The sequence below is a fragment of the Neopsephotus bourkii genome, unplaced genomic scaffold (genome assembly GCF_033783945.1).
Source record: "Neopsephotus bourkii isolate Nb327-2 ecotype Australia unplaced genomic scaffold, CSIRO-AGI_Nbou_v1 NB_107, whole genome shotgun sequence".
Classification (NCBI taxonomy): domain Eukaryota; kingdom Metazoa; phylum Chordata; class Aves; order Psittaciformes; family Psittacidae; genus Neopsephotus; species Neopsephotus bourkii.
Window position 1 is genome coordinate 5657930 of NW_026900624.1, and position 17758 is coordinate 5675687.

Here is a 17758-nt window from a genome sequence, read left to right on the forward strand (position 1 = left end):
ACATTTTCCTCTATTAGCAAACTGGAAAAGATCACCCGCTTCTATGCAGTGTGGATTCATTCGTTACCATTACTAGAAAGCCCTAATTTAAGTTCAAAAGTAGTAAACCATGTCTGGCTGTTATGCCACCCACAATGCCTCTGTGATAGGTTATGGGCAAAATCCATCCTGGCTACATTTCTGTTCTCTGGTCAGAGAGCATCCTAACAAAACCACAAAATCATACACCTTTTCGAGTTAAAGACACATCCACCTACACTTTGCATGTGTTGTACATAGCTGACTCATGAATATATGATATTTCTGACTCTCCTGAAGGAGTTCTAAAACAGTCGCAGGCCTCTGAAATGTCTGCTCAATTTTACAACCATGGGATTTTTCCACTGTGATATAGAGTTAAATACCAAACCATGTCTAAATTTCTAGGTAGAGTCATGCAATTCTGAACTGGAAAATATCAGCCATTTAGCAGGAAATTACCAAATTGACTCAAGTAATCAGCAGCTTTCTTGTCCCCAGCTTTACCAGAAATAAACTAGGATTGTCGCTGTACAGACCAAATGCAGAAAAACTGTTTAAACAGAAAAAGGATAATACAATATATGGTTAATACTTTGTGGAATTTTACAGACACAAGTATAGTTATCTCATTTTCCATCAGTTCTCTGATTCAAAGAAAGCCAGAGGATTTTAACACCACAAGAGATCAAGCCCTCTGTTTCATCTCTGGGAGGCAACATCAAACTGTAGGACATGCGTCATCGTTTATCACCATCTATTTTCATTGTGAATTAGGCATTTGATATTTCCAGAGGAACTGGATTTTGGGTTAGCATGAGATCGCATTGTTTTGTTCTACAACAAAGGCTTGCCAGCTTTTGGAAGTTTATTTGCGGTGTTTGGATTTTATTATCAGGATCATGCACCATATGGGTTAGTTATCAGATTCCTCATGAATTTATAGTTTTCCAAACACCAAACAAAAAATGGGTGATTTTCTTACTCTTGTATTTCTGTATGACAGAAATAATGTTTTTTTTTTGTTTTGTTTTGTTTTTTTTTCTGGTGACAGGAATTTTTGAAGCATAACAAACAAGATGCTCAAAAGGGGCCCAAAGTATATTTTAAGACATGGCATTAAGGTCCTATTTTATACCACCTTTTTTTTTTGTGAAAGCATTCAAAACATTCTCCCTATCAAAGTTACCAAACAAATATGTACGGTGGTTGCTCACTGCAACTACTTTTTCCTTTAAAATAAAGATTTTTACAGCCTTCTGGATTTTTTTGAGAACACACCAGAAATCAGAATAAAAACACCCCACTTAGAAAGAACTATCCACCACAAGAAGAGCCTTGGGAGGATGGATTTTGAACAGCATGAAGTGTGATTTTTTTCCTGGATGTCTGTGGGGTGGGCTTCCCCACAGAGAAAGGCAGTTTGTGTCTCATGGTCAAATTTACAAAATAAAAGAGATTTCTGTTGACCCTCCAAATGGGTGGCCAACTCATCACAAAGAATTGTCTGTCAACTGAGTAGATTTGTGATAGGGGTGAGTGGTCCTACTTACAGACTGAACCCATGACCCCCTAATCCTATCTCATGTGTAATGCCTGCTAGACTGTTCAATGGTCATTACACCTGGGTGAACAATTTGGACAAAAAAATAGAGTGATTCTGGGGATTAAAGATCCAAAGAAACCAAAATCCAGCTCTCCAAGTTTCTTTGGGCTTTCAGCTTCCACACAATTTTATATTAAAGTGATGTCTTTCCCATAGTATGTTTGTTTTGCCATGACAGCAAACTTTCATCCTGCATCCTATAGACCGAGCTAGGAAAGCTGAAGAATATGGTACAAATCCCTTGCATCTGAGTTAGAGAAATTGGAGTTTTAGGACTCATTTTGGTGGAATAACACAATGGTAATCCAATAAAATCAGGCACTTTGATTTTTACTAGGGATTAAATGCTCAGAAATTGAATAAAAATGTAAACACTGGCTTAATTCTAGAATTGTTTATTTAAAGTGGCATTGGATAGGAAGCTTTATGCCATATTCTATACAAAACCCATGAATTATAGCAAATGCAGAAGCATCTAATGATTTGGACTCTCAATCTTAACTCCTAGGGCCCCTTGAGCATACAAAGAGACTGCATTTCAGCCTGCAACTGAAAGACACTTTTTGACTAACACATGTCATTCTTTACAACTGAAACTTCTTTGGCTTTGTTTTGAGACATGAGGGAATGACCCGGTAAGGCTGGATGTGATGCCACCTCATTTCTCTTTGCCAATTCACAGATCTCTAATTAGAGCAATTCTTCTGTGCAGTTGTTCCAGTTCTCAGAAGTGCAATGAAACCAAAACAGGTCAAGCCTACTTTGGCTACAGTTTAGTGGTAAACTTGTTTTCTCTGCCATAATTCCACTCAATACTGCACCAAAATTTTGTTGGGATGTATTCAGATTGTGTATCAGTGGGAGATGTCATATGCAATATCTTTAAGACTCTTAAAATAGATGTTTTTATAACATAACCTTTTTGTATTTTAATTATGTAGTGAGGATACTTTTACTTGCCAGAGTTTACCCTGTCTCCGCAATAAAACCTCAAATATCAAGCATAATTTATGCAAATCATGTTTCTACACTTTTTACCTTACTTCCCCTCCATCTGCCCCATGTTTTCAAAGTCAGATGCTGCAACTCCCCTGATTTGCAAATCAAAGGAGTGCTGATAACTGGAGGCTAATTGCACAACTGCTATTCTTCCGCTAATGAGGGGGTGAGACACAAGTTCAAGGAGTCAAAATATTTTTGCAGGGCCCATTTAACACAGCTGCAAGAGAGCCTTAACACTGGGTCTGTGAGCAAACTGAATTAGTCAGAAGCAAGGGAAACTCACTGTAACATTAGGACTAAATAGTCACTTCAGGTCTGAAGTCTGTTTCTTTCCTCCCTCCATATGCACCTATTTTCAGATTTGGCAGTGTTTTGCTTCATTTTCCTCCTATTTCACTACGAAGGATACAGAGGAACACCTCAGGGTTGAGCCAGTATTGATTTTGATACACTTGATAAGGTTACTCTTAATACAAGACCAGTGATTTCTCAAATCAGCTCATTTGCCCTTACCTACAGCTATCCCAGGTGTGGTGGTTAATCTAACATGGGTAGTCAGGGAGCCTCAGCCTTGTAGATGGCCTGAGGTCTCTGGCCCTTAATTAAGTCAGTGGAGTTGTTCATCTCCCCTGTACAGGACAGTTTTCCACTGTACCAAACACAAGAGGATCAGCCCTCCTGCCTTTTCTGCTATGTGTCTTTTCAGACTGTGAAGGAAGAAGGGACGCTTTGGGGTTCGGTTTGGGATGTAATTACATTGGGATGTAATGTTGGTGAGTAAGGAAGGGTAAGAGTATGCTACAGAAGATAGCCATTGATCACAGTTCTATAGAGGTATTGCCTAAATTAGAGCTAAGGGCAGCACACGAGTGGATAGCAAGCAGCATCCAGAATGGCACTAAACGTGCGGGATAGAAAACCAGTTATCTTATTATTGTATCCCTGTGAGGAGGAGAGTGGAGTGTATTTCTTTCAGTGCCAGTCATAATCAGTTTACCTTCTGGTGTGGTGGAGGAAAACATTGACCAGTGAGAGGGAATACTGAAAAGAAAGAACAATAGAAATGATCAGAGGTCTCTTGCCTGAGAGGAACAGTTGAATGACGACTCTTGTGCTCTGCAAAAGATATATAAAAAATGCAAAAAACTGTGCAAGACCTCTGGAGATGAAATATTCTGTTTCTATGGGGAGTCAGAGAAGCAGCACTAAGCTTTAGTTTTAGAAATTTGGGGAAAATTAAGTTAGGGCATTTTTATTAAGTGTACTGAGTATCTGTCAGGAGTGAGAAAGGTGCAGCTGATCCTGCCTCAGGGAAAGTGGAGGGACCACTGTTTCCTCAAGCTTGCTTTCTGTCCTATTTACTCCCTTCTGTCGTTAATACTGTGCCTTCCCATCACCATTCAGACAGAAGTGATTACCACATTGCTTTCTCACAAAACTCTCTCCAGGGAATGCAGCTCATTCAGTCACCAGCATTTGTGGTCTTGTAATATCCTAACAGGAGCCTTTCACTGTAAGTGTCCAGTGGCCAGCTCTGCACACTGCTGTGCATACAGATGCCAGTCCAGCAGAGTACTTTAGCATGTACTTATGGATCCTTCGATGCACACGTTCTGCTAGTAGTTTTAGAAAGAGGCATTTGCTTTATTTTGCTTGGATTGGCTTAACACCATATGCAAAGGCACGTCACATCATCTGGGTAACTGCTGGGACATACTAAGGATGCAGATTGCAGGTTTCATACCTTACAGCATGTCCACAACTATCGTTGGTATAATCACAACCCTTCAGGAGGTAAATGCCATTAGGGCTTAAGGATATTTAAGTTGTAGGTTCTCAGAAAAATTTGATAGTTTCACATCTTAATCGTAGCCTATGGTGCTGTTGTTAGCTTTTCTTCTTTAGAATGGTTAACTCAGACAGAAAGGTTATATTTTATCAATTTCTATTGTACTTAAGGATAAAAAGATTAAAAAAGTCAGTGGAAAAAGGATGACAGCATTGGGATAAAAACAGAGTAAGTTATAAGCAGTGAAGGAAGATTTATCAGAGTGTGAGGCTGGGAGAAGATGAAGACTAGAGTGTGTCTCAGGTGTGGCTATTAAGCCATGCTTAACCTTCCCTCGCTGCTCACTGACTGACACTCCGCGTGCCACACCATCTGCCTGTATACCCTACAGATTTCAGAAGATCCATTTTTCTGCAGCTGTTTTAGTACCACCTCTGCTGGCTCAGCTGTGAATCCCAAACATTTATTATCACTTACTTATTTGAATATGCTTGCTGTTTGGATTACATGGCCATTAAAATGGACTTTTTCAAATTATGAGATTTAGAAAGAGAACTGGAGGAAAAATTACATGCAAGATGCCCACAGCCAACAGAATCTTCAGTTTGAAGGCAAGAAGCGGCTAGATTGAAGTCAACATGAAACATAACAAAAATACAGGGAAATGCTTGCGTGTGTATGATTGCCAGTGTGTGTGTGATCTTCTGAGAGATTTTAGGAGGAGAAGCATTTCCTCCAGCTGCTTTCACAAGCTTGTAGTGATTTGCAAAAAGCCAGAGACACACCCAACATGGGCCACTGGGATAATAACACAGATGCACGATTTTTATGGCTGCCTACCAAATTTAGAAACTCTGGAAAAACAACTCAGAATGGCTTTTGATAATCCTTCTGCACACCTGAAATAAGCTCAACAGGCCGGGGAACTCGGGAAGTTACTGTGTGGTTTACCATGCCTCTTACCTCACTCAAAATGAAAATTTTGAAATAAGCAGCTGAAAGAAACCTTATAAATGCATGGATAGCACTGCTGGGTGTCACATTGTTTTGCACCAGTGTTGACGGTTCAGATTACAAAACACAGTGTTTCTGTTCGCAGAAGGCTCACGTGCTAAATAAAATAACATTTGGAAGTCTATGAGGGAGATGCATTTTTAATAGTCTACAGTTTCTAAGGGGTTTCCCACCTTCGTTTTTTATTTACCCTCAAGGCTTTCTCTGACCACAGTCATTTTATAGCAATGTCCAGCTTCTCAGAACAGATCCGAAGCTCTGGTGCATCTCACGGTGTACTAAGAGCCAGACTGTTTCCTTCTTTTACTAACGTGAATAGCCTCACGTAGGCAAACTGTCTCACAGCTTCAGTGGGATAATTCATGTAAGAAAGCTAAGCATAAATTATCTGACCGATGGATCAGAAATTCTCTTTGCATGATTGTCAAGAGCCACTGGGTGTTTCTCTGGGTGCAAGGAATGAAGGCCTGCTCCACAAAAGCAGCAAGCAGTTTTGCTTGCAGTTGGTTGCGATGGTGCAGAAAGGCTGCAAGTGTTTTTCACACTAGAAAATAGAGTTCACTAGACAGACTGTTAAGAGAAGAGGTGAGACTAGTTAGCACAGTAATAGGCTATTAAAGAAAATATTTTGCAAGAGTGGTTCAGTTTGCTATTTGTTCAAAAATATGCTGTACTTTTTATTCTGCTTTTAGGCAAATGTTTATTAAAAGTACTCAAGACCTATCAAATTCAGCATTTCTGCGCTTTTTTTTAGGTACCTGCCTTAGTTCAAAGCTTCTAGCTTGTTGATTCATTTTGGGATTTGATGTTTACTATGAAATCTTCATGCAGGGGTATATTCTAATACATTTAGTTAGGCTGACTTATAGCTTAATAGCAAATTTCCCACTGAAGAAGATAGGACTGCATGACCAGTAAAGCAAGAAGGGTGTCAACTATGCATCTAGCATATTGAAATCTGTGAGAGATCTCTTGGATTTAATATGCTGGTCCTAACAGCATTTTCTTTCTTTAGATCAAGTCCTTATAAGATCTTATCTGAACTGTGGAGGCTGATGGGGATTCTCAGGGCACGTTTGTCTGAGGAGTATGCTCACCTTGCATCCAGCCTAGTGAGCTCATTTAAAGCTATCTGTCTTGCCATACCACAACCTCCTGGTTGCTATACATGTCCTGGGAGCAGTTCAAGTGCCAGGCAGTCAGCCCATGCCCATCTCGGGCCTATGGTGGTTGCGCTGCAACTTCTGACAAGTTACCTAAAGCTACCCTGGGTATGTCTGCATGAGGCTGAGCTCATGGCTGGGTGATGGTGCAAAATGCCTGGTCTGAGATGCAGGTTGGCTGTGTAACTGCTCTGCATCTTCAATGCCAAGGACAGGATACTGTTGGCTGTATCCGCCATGTCACTTAAACTAAATGGATGTAACCCTGCTGCCTCCATTATTGTGCCTCTATAATTTTCTGTTTACTCTCTTTCTGGTTTTGCCAACCTGACACTTAGTAATGTGACATGGTGTTTTGCTTACTGGTTGCAACATGACAGTACTAACCACAGAATGGGTGCAGGGTTTCTAAATCAATAGACAAATATTAGAAGAGACAAAATATCTTGATTCCAAAAGCAGATCACCTGGAAGAAACAGCTATGTAATTAGCTGCTCTGAAAAAGGGTAAAGAATGCCTGCGTTCCTGCCAGACCTGGAGAGGTCAGTGGTTTCTGCTTCTGGGACTTTGTGTTTCTTTTCCAGTTTTTCCCACATCTCAGGAACAAGGCAAGTGTGTTCACTGTAAATGAGTGTACACCAACTAGTGTAATTTGAGGGAAAGGCAAAAGTGGGCCACTGAGGAGGAAAGGTCAAGGAGCCAACGATTTGCCTGGTACACTTGGGTACTGGCAAGGATGTGCTCAGTCCTCTCACTCACTTCCTTTCCTCCTGCACACTTGCATGGGAGAAGCTGCCCTTCCTCTGACAGTGTGTATCCCAAAGCTTGACCAGTTGTAGAAAAAAAATTCAAGAGAAGACCTTATGCTCTTCATCCTCTCTGTTGGCAGACAACAGCCTTGCATTAAGTGAGATAATTAGACCAGATGAGAACAACAAACTCTGCCACTGGTTTGAGCAATACACGAATTCCAGATGTAGAAACAGGCGAGTAAGTAAACCTGACAGCATCAACCCTGGGGGTTTTGGGTTTAATTTTGTTCGTGGATGTTATTTAATTTCATATTCTGATAGCTCATGGCCTTAGCAAAGATTTACCACTATGAAAACAGTGGTGAGGAAAGGAAAAGAAGAAATAATTAATGACTCAGAGGCTATGGGTGTATTCAGTGTACAAAAATTTGGTATCACTGACAAAATGAATTCATTTTTTCTCTTCTGCTGCTAACTCAAGGCCAGCCAGTCAGCTTGATTTGTGGTCATATATCTATGCATAAATAGCAACCTCCAGTGGTCATTTAGTCCAAATTGCACATTTTGTGTGGGATCAATATGGCCTCTTCACCTTCATCATGTAAAAGGACCTCTTAGCTTTTCAGTGTAGCTTAGAGCTGCATATATGCTTTCATACTCACGATTAACAGCCACTGCAGGGTAGTCTTAAAACTAACACAAGACTGAATTTTCTAACATATTGGATCATTAATAGATTTCCAGAATTTCTCTCATTGACTGCTCAAACCTTGGCTAACAAAAATGAGTTCCTACCTGAACCGTCATAACAGTAAAACCAACTGCTTTCATTTTGGGAAGCAAATATCTTCCTTTCCTGTGGACCCCTTATTATATGTTTTCCTCTTTCGATTTTTGTATCATATTCAAGGAAGCCCTGTGCATGCAAAGCTAGAAAATTAAGATATATTAAGATATACTTAAATGATAAATGGAAAACACAACAAAGCATGTCTTTGAAAATATATTCTACCAACAGTTCATCTTCAAGATTTTAAATCTACAATGCATACCTGCTATTAACGAAATTAAATTATTTATAATATTATTAATATTATTTAGTAATATTTAATAACTAATATTAAATAAAATAGTAAATGAATGACATTTTAGAGAGAGATAACAAGGGATATAAGCATCTGTGCGTGAGAACTGATCTAGCATGATTTCAGGGACACACCATGACTGTGATCAGACCACAGATTTCATCAGATCTCAGAAATTAAGCAGGGTATTGTTTTGCCAAGTCTTGGACTTCACCTGAAGGACTTTCTCTTCCTCTTTTAACCTTTTCACAGGAGAGATCGAACTGCTAATCTTTGGTCAAAGCCAAAATATTCACTATATTCACTCCAGTTATGCTTAATTAAGTCTGGGAATTGAAAAGGTTTGGAAAACATCCATATATATGCATAAATGTGACTAATATTCATTCTTATTTGTTATATGAGAAACATAACAAAAGCATAGGTTTTACATCTTGAAGTATGAAATACTTATTTCTGCACGTTATTAAACTGTTTTTGTGTAGAGACACAGAAAATCTGTGGCTTATCTCTATCAGCCATTTTAGTATTTCATAGTTGTATCCCCCCCCTCCCCGGGGAGCTGCAATATCCCACCACAGTCATTCTGCAAGGTAATTTTGCTTTTCACTGTGGTGGATCTCTATTTAGCAAACAACTCTGTAACTTTCTGTTATATATCAGCATGACTTTTTCTAGGGCTAAAGGAAAACAGAAATGGGGTGGAAGGCAAAAATTAGCACTAGACATGAATACCAACTGCAAGAACTCAGCGGACATCATGGCAGCTAGGAATGGTCATTTTTGCTATTGATGGTGCAAGCTGCTTGGTACGTTGCAGGACATAACCCAGGTGTATGGATGCTTGCAGAACTGAAATGGTAGGTCCTGATAATTTAGTTTATAAAGCCTTAGGGAGAAAAAAGAAAAAAAAGAAACAGAAGTGTTTCAGTTTAATTTCTAAATCAGTTAAAATCCTGGGTTTTAAAAAGCATCAAATAATTTTATATTAACACAACTTTTCATTAAACTGACTTGCATAAATTCAGCTATGCTGTTTGTGTCACCATGCTCATCACTACTAAGACCAAAGCAGGAAAATTCCAGCCTTTCGCTAATTGCCCTGTTCATGCCAGCAGAGCTGTTGCCTTCCTTTGCTTCCAACACAGGCCTATCAGTTTACTCTGGTTTAGAAAACTGAACACTTCTTGAAACCCAGATTGTTTTGGAATCAACATTTCCCACACTTCAGCTATTTTAACATCCTATTTTACTTTTATTGATTTTTATATGTACAAGATGTGAATGTTTTCTACCATATAATAAGAGGTCCCTAAAATGTGATTGCAGACAAGGAAGAAAATGCTTGTTACAGTAGTTTGCTGTGTAAATTCAGAATGTCTGCTGTAAGACAGTAAATGGTCAATGTAAATGCCCAATGCAAATGCCCAATGCAGTAGGACATATGAGGCAGGTGAGGCATTTCTATTTTCCATGAGTCTTCCCTTGGTGTAAAAAAAATGAATACAGGTGAACTAGAGATGTAACAGGTCTTCAAGAAATCCTGCTGTTATATATCAAGTTGTCTCACTGACTGATTAATAAAAATTGGTGTGGTGGACCAGGCATACGCTAAGATGTGTGTCAGCTTAATATCAGATTGGATTGCCATTTGGGGGGGATAATTCTCAGGAGGCATCATGCCAGAAATAGAAATACTATCTGTGACAAAGAGTCACAGATACTTTTGCTTTCTCTTGCTCCGGCATGAACAGGAAGAATTAGTGAAAGGCTGGTACCAAGCACTGACGGATCTGTGACAGCTGGTGAGTAGGAGAGTCAGATTTTGCCTCTAACCACTCGCAGCTCTCCTACTTTGGCATAATGCTATTTAGATAAGGAATAGCTCCTGGGCCTTTGGTTAGAGCTTCAGTTACCTTACACTAGGAAGCCAAAGTGAGTACTGCTCCCCAGCTAGCCTTCATTTCAGGCTCAGGACTGCCAGTATTCCTATGGTTTTGTATAGCAACTAAAGACACAGTGCAAGTAGTGGAAGGTGCTCTGTTGAGTAATGGCGATTTTACCATATTCATTGCGGCTCATAATGTTCACATCTGCACTATTTTTTCTGTTAGTTAGGGTAAGCTTTTCTGTGGTAAACAGTAGAAAACCAGTGGGGTAAATGCCACATCAGCAGAGATTGCATAAACACATCATCTGCAAGGAGCTGAAAAAATGCAGGCCTCAAGGACAACCCTCTTCAGAGCCCATGCATGATGCTGAAGTGTAGCCTGTGAGTTCGGTCCTAGGGGCAGCATGAAGGCCACTGCCACACCAGTGCTGTGACCTGGGGACATCTCTCTGCTAGGCGATGTCTCCCTTCCTTTCCCCTGAAGCCAAATCATTCACTGCTGGTTTCATAGCACTCATCCTGTGTTTCCCAGCTGGCAGGTAGGAAGCGGTGTGAATCCAAGGTTTTGCTGATGATCCCTATATCAATATTGCATACACGGATGGGGTCCTTGTTCCCACTCTGCTTTAAAGCAGGTATTTAGCCTGGGGCATGCTCTGCCCTTGTGTGAATCATCCCTTGATTTTCCTATCCTGTTGCTTCCATTTTGAACATAATCTAACAGGCTCTCTTTTTGGGTGACCTCCTCAGAGAAATATCTACCTTTCATTTGATGGGAGTAAACACGTTGCTGTGCACAGCCCCCACATCCAAAGGCTCTTCTTGGAGCCCCAGCAGATATGAGTGCACCACAGGACAGTACCAAGCAGCCTTATTAAATTTCTGTTTCAATAACACATGCAACTGAACAATGATTTCCCAAAGCCGGCAGTGGAAAACAAAATTGAAAGCCTAAATATATGCAGATGGCATTCAGAGCCCAGGATGCTCCTGCCAATTTCTGCAACTGATACACTCTCAAAATATTTACTTAGGAATTCTTAATTAAGTAAACCATTTGGTAGTGGTGTACTGTTTCAGATGTGTCGCAGTGTCACCACAGAATATCTCAGTGGTTCCTTCTAACAAAGAATCCATTATGGGGATTTTTTTATCAGAGACGGTGGGGTAAGTTTTCTGTACAGTGCGCTGAGGTTTGAGCCATGAAGCTCCTTTGCTGTTAATGGAATTCATGTGGCTAAATCCCTTCACTCCTTGCTGAAAATGAACCCCTTGCCCAACAGCAGCTTCAGGTGAATATCGAGTAGCATGGTTAGGGGTGAGATCACGGTGACCCTACGGCGCCTATTCAAAGTGCTTGCAGTAAGGCTGGCTCAGTGACTCAAGGGGAAAATGTGCACTGTGCTGCTGTGCAGCGAGGAATACAAATGAGTGAGGGTGTCAGAAGAGAAGGTGTAGCTCCCAGGGCCACTCCTATTCAGCAATAAATTTTATTTGCCCACGGAGCAAGGATTGCCAAGAAGGATTTTTAGGGCTTTCTTTTTTCTTAATCAAAAGGTTAAAATCAGCTTGGTTAAGTGTTTTACCTATATGAAACGTGTTGCTGGTTTAATCTCTCTATTTTACATCTTCTTGTTATGTATTTGTCAGAACTGAATTTTAAGATCCTTGGAGAAATCTCAGTACACATCTGTGCCTGTGTTTGGGGAGAACGCTGAAGACAGGTTACCTACTGCCTTTTAGCTATACAACAATCTTATTTCATAATTTTGTCAAAATACAGATTTTTCTAGCAGTAAAAATTAGAATTTTCCTCATGTAGTGCATGTAGTTGCACAACTGCCCATTACAAGGATTTAGTTTATATATTTATCACTTGTGCAAAGACTCTAAGATCCTCTATAAAATACAGCTCAAGTGATGGCCTTTCTATGTGTGAAATTCATCTGAGGTTGCAAGAACATAATAACATTTGAAATCAATGAAATTACTAATATGCTCAAGTTAAGCAAATGCCTACCTTTGCAAATGTAAACTAGACACTCAAGAAAGCAAATATGAAAGAGGAGTACATTTCTGTTCTGTCAAGCAATACTGTATTAAATTTTATATTCTTAAAGCTCACGTGTTTAATTTCTAAAGTGTTTTCAAAGATGTTTGCTTTTATGAACTGCTTGGAATCAATAGTAATTTTCATAGTTATGATCTTTCAATTTTTCTATGTAACTGTGTGAAAAGGAAAGCTGTAGTTGTTTAGGTCCCGGAGAGAAGATACAACCATAAAAGGAAATGCATTTTGAGGGAAAATTTTAACTTTTTGCCACAGTAGTAATTTGTCTTTGGATAATTAAACAAGCATTACTTCAGAAAATAAGCTGAAAATTGTCTCCCACTGCCATTAACTTTTGCTTGCTATGACTGCAGTCATAGTTACTTTTTCAGAGAATGAAAAACTTGATGTTTCAGGATTCTGATGCAGAAACCAGGCCTTTCAAAACACTGCTCACCAGGTTTAGCTTGTTAGAAGTTTGAACTGCATGGTCCTATCTAAGCCTAGTCCAGTGTCTTTTTAATTTGGATGTAATTCTCTTTATAACTATGGGTCAATTTAAGCACTGGTGTTTCCCTTGGATTAATGACTAAGTGATGCAGGAAGCACAAGAGGTTCCACTTAAACCTGAGAAGAAACTTCTTCTCGGTGAGGGTGACGGAACACTGGAACAGGCTGCCCAGGGGGGTTGTGGAATCTCCTTCTTTGGAGACATTCAAAACCCGCCTGGACACGTTCCTGTGTAACCTTATCTAGGTGTTCCTGCTCCGGCAGGGGGATTGGACTAGATGATCTTTTGAGGTCCCTTCCAATCTCTAACATACTGTGATACTGTGATACTGTGAAGGAAGACTTTCCGTATGCCAGGGACTACTGTGAACTGCTTAGGAAATGTAACATTATTGCACTAACACTCTTTAGTTGGATAAAACCATGTGGATGATGTTTAGTTGGGTAACTCATGTGGATGACCCAGCATAAAACTTTGAAGCTTGTGAGGGATGAGGGATGGTTGCAATTACCATAAACTGCACCAGAAATCTGAACAGAACATTGCACTCAAAATTTCCTTGTGATAAGAATCAAGGAAGTTTGCACCGCAGAGAAAGATTAGATGGGAGAAGATGCCAAAATGTGGCATGGGAATCTGCCTTTTTACAGTTCTAAAGTGAAATAATCTCTATCTAGTAGCAAAAAATAATGCAGCCTTCAACCTGCCAAGGGGCAGAAGCACGGCACAGCCCTCCTGAATGTGTGACAGATGCACAAACTGAGGGATGCCACAAGAAATAGTGGAGAGGAAGCTTGAAATGCTGTTGGGTGCATTTCTTTAATATAAATAAAGTTTTCCAAAACCTCAATTTCATGATTCAGCATTTCTTTTGGCACTGAAATTATAGTAACAATTTAAAAGTAGGCTAAACAAGTCTGAGGGAATATGCTGGTAAGGGCAGGCTGGAGAGGGGGAAGTCCCTGGAAGTAATAATAAAAAAATGAAGACCCCCTCCAACTCTAATAATTGTAGTTTAATTCTTTTAATGAGGAATGTATTAAAGAGCTTTACAAATGCATAATAACTGTAACATCCTTACAATACCTTCTGAGGCAGATATGATCATGCTTCTTTTCTGGATGAAAATACAATCCTTTGACCAAGGCCTGCTCCAAAAACAATGGCAGACCAAATAATACACTCCTTAACCTAATTATGAGACAGTAACAATGTATATAGAGAAAGCAACTAAACTGAGAATTATATGTGGGGTAAATACTCTGGCCAACTCTTTCTTGCTGTCTGGTGTCTAAAAAGTCGTAAGTTTTTGCTGCTTAGATTGAGATAATAGTGGAAACTGTGGAGGCTTCGCACTTTAAAAAATATGATGTCAGACTGTTATCTATCTCATACCTTTTATAATAGATTTTATTATTTTTATTTTTGATTAAAAATATTTATGTAATATAAAAATATTTATCTGTAAGTTGGTCACGTGGGCTTAGTAAGTCAGTGACTATTGGGCAGGCAGAAAACAGAGCTATGGGTCTTGTGAATGTGTGCTGAACATCAACTTCAATTTTGCATGATTGTGCATGTCTGTTTCATAGGACCCAACCCTGTATTCCTTCAGGGTTAGGTTTTCCTAGAAGGGTCAGTGTCTGATATAGCAAATATATCCCAGCTGGAGGGGATGGGATAGGGATGCGGCAAAGCCTAAAACGCACAGGAGAACTGCTGCACATGCCATGCCAAGGAGGTGTTGCTGTCGGGGAGCCCTGGCTGTTGCTCTGCTCTGAAGAATGGCTGTAGAAATTCACCCTTTCCCCAGCCGACCTGCTGCCTGTGCATCCCAGCAGAGAGCTAGTGGCCTACTTGGCTTCCCTTCTGCCTACCTTAGGGGGAAGAGCCATGGACTAAGCTGTAATGGCAGAGTCCCCTGTCCCTCTCACATCTTGAAGTTACTTACTCTGTACAAGATATCTTCCCCTTGTCATAACTTTAAAATCACGGAAGGGTCAGACCTGGATCCTAACATTGCAAAGGCCAGAGAATTTTATTATTTCTACATCAACCCCTTAATGTTGCTTTTTTAAAAAATATGGTTATCATGCCTTTAAAAGTCTTGATTTAAAGACATCATCATTTAAATATTTTATTCATTTGTTTAAGTAGAGGTGGTCCAGAAAGAAAACCTTTGATCAAAACTTGCATCCTGGGGACTCAGTGGTTCCAACCAATGCTCCAGCTTTGTTGCTCAGTACCCAGAAGTAATGTGAACTAAAGCTACAGGTCTGAGTACTCCTGCTCCAAATGCTGTGAGTGGTCGGAACTGCAGCTACAGTTTGTTCTTATTTTTTTTAATAGGTAGAGCCACAACACATGCATGCTCTATGTTTGCAATACCTTGTCTCCATATCTATCAACACCCTCGCCAAGCCATAAATAAAAACCCACAATTGGTGAATTTCTCATGGTTTGTTAACTTTGGAAAAGATGCACAAATACCTATTAAAGGCAGAATGAATCACCATGGAATTTCCATTCCACAGTAAACGTGCTATTTCATTTTGGCCAGGGCAAAGTTCTCCATTTCACCCTTTTTGCTCTGGCTTTAGTGTAGTTTATTGGAATGGCAAAATGAAACACACTGATTTCATTGAAATGCAAAATTTATGTGATGTTGCATTTACCTTTGTGATGAACTTGATACATTCCTATAAAATTCTTTGATTTTGTTGTTCAGTCAGCATTTTCCAAATGGAGCATTTCCAGGGGGAAATTTTTAACACTAAGAAGAAAGGCTTAAGTGAGTGTTCAAGATGGAGAGAAAGATAGTGGGGAAGACAGTCTGTATCCTGTTACTAACCTATTTATATATGGTGACTTCTGTTACTGAGAAACTCCACTTAAGACCAAGGTGCTGCGGCATGATCTGAGGAAGTATCTTTACATTACACAGGCAGTCAACAACAGGATTTGATGGGCAAATGAAATTACCCATATGATCTAATACTAGGCTGGAACAAGCTAAAGAGGGGAAAGGGTTTGTGGAACTACTTTCTTGCAGGTGCTGAGAAGCAGTGACATTCTCATCACCCCAGCCAAAAAGCAGGATTGACAGCTGTGCAGCGTGGTAGGGGCTTTTCCAGGATTTGGTTGTGTAGCTGTCTCAGGATCCATTAGATCTTGCTGTGTAAGGCCTGAACACAGCTATACCACTCTGGTCCTGCTAACTTGCTCAGAGCCAGTTGAAGCGTAACAGCATGGGCCTGGCTGGTACTCGGTAGATGTGACATGAGGCATCACTGAATATATAAGCAAGTTGTCTTGTTTTTTTCAAAATATTGCTACTTAAAATGTCACCTGTAAAGATGTAAAAAAACGAGCCTGTAAAGATGTTGAAAAGTGAGCTGGAAAATGAAAAGTAAATACGCTAAAATGAAAACATATGGCAGGTGCAAGTTATATGCAAACTTTATAATGAATTCTGAAAATATACTTGAAGAATGAAAATTACAAATGTTTCTAGCCTGGAGGGCGCATATTAAGGATCACTCCTGTATGCTCAATGATATTTGCCAGATTTAAAAGTACAGTTATGCTGGTGAACTTTCATGAATCGTGACTCAATACCCTGAGTGTAATAATGGGTTGGTATCATCAAGTCATTCTCTAAACTGTGCTTAACAGTTTCAAATGGGGGACGAATGACCTGGCTGTAGTAACTAGAATGTTGAACCTGAATCTATGGAAGCCATTCAAAGCAGACATGAGTTTCAGAGATCCATGGATGATCAAATATCACAATTTTTTGCCTTTAAATGTCTTGCTTTCCACATCTCATCATCTGATGGGTCTGTGTAGGACTGGAAACAAAAGTGCCCAAATTACATTTCTCTGTTGTTTCTGGCACAAATCAGATCGGGAATTATTGCAAGATTTCCAGCCTTTTTTTGCCAGACTGAGAGGTTGGGATAAGTCAGTGTAATTATAGGAACCCAACTTCCAGCCCTTTTGCCCTTTTGCCCAGAGCCTTGCCTGCCACATGGCAGCACTTGGCAAAAGCATTTAACAACCTCAGTTTGGTCATAACATTTCTTTCTGCTCTTTTTCTTCAGAGCTTTGTCATCCGTGGTGGCTTTAGGAGCTAATATCATCTGCAACAAAATCCCAGGCCTGGCCCCTCGGCAGCGAGCAATCTGCCAGAGCCGCCCCGATGCCATCATTGTGATTGGGGAAGGGGCACAAATGGGAATCAATGAGTGCCAGTACCAGTTTCGGTACGGGAGGTGGAACTGCTCTGCGCTTGGAGAGAAAACAGTCTTTGGACAAGAGCTTCGAGTAGGTAAGGGTGTCTCTAATATGGTGCTGAAGTGATGTGTTTGGGCTGGTTTTCTTTTTGGCTTTCTCACTGCAGTCCTGGAAAAGTTTATAACCTCCTGGTATTTGCCTACTGTAGTTCAACAGTGATGCTCCCGGAACAGCTGTGGTCTGTATGTTTTCACTCATTGAAAAGAAACTGGCAAAAAGCACAAAACCTCTAGTGACCTGTAGATGAAGTCATTAATATCTGTTCAACTTCATACCCAGCAATGACCCAGATGCCTGCACAGGCATACACGGACACTGTCATCAGACCTCATGAAAAATATTTCCAATTGTCATCTTGTTAGAGGCTGCCATGATAACTGTGGTACATATTATGACCAATAAAAAGGGAACTAAAATTAACTCTAAAAATCCCTCTGCAGACTTCCCAAAGGCTCAAGCAATGGGAGAGTCCAATTAACTGATGATGGACAAGACACTAGCTTTACAGTACATGGCAGTGATACATACCCATTTTAGCTCTGCTAACATACTGTAAAGAAAATAATGCAAGTGATTTGAG

At 40.0% G+C, this 17758-nt stretch overlaps 1 protein-coding gene across 5 annotated transcripts in view; it reads left to right on the plus strand.

The window, feature by feature from the left end:
• The window catches only part of WNT7B (Wnt family member 7B), a 97628-nt gene that overhangs the window by 38413 nt on the left and 41457 nt on the right, over positions 1-17758 (plus strand). For all 5 annotated transcript variants that reach the window (XM_061358419.1, XM_061358410.1, XM_061358434.1 and 2 more), the window contains exon 2: positions 16986-17212. In XM_061358419.1, coding sequence (XP_061214403.1) covers positions 16986-17212 — 227 coding nt within the window. The remainder of the gene's footprint in view (positions 1-16985; positions 17213-17758) is intronic.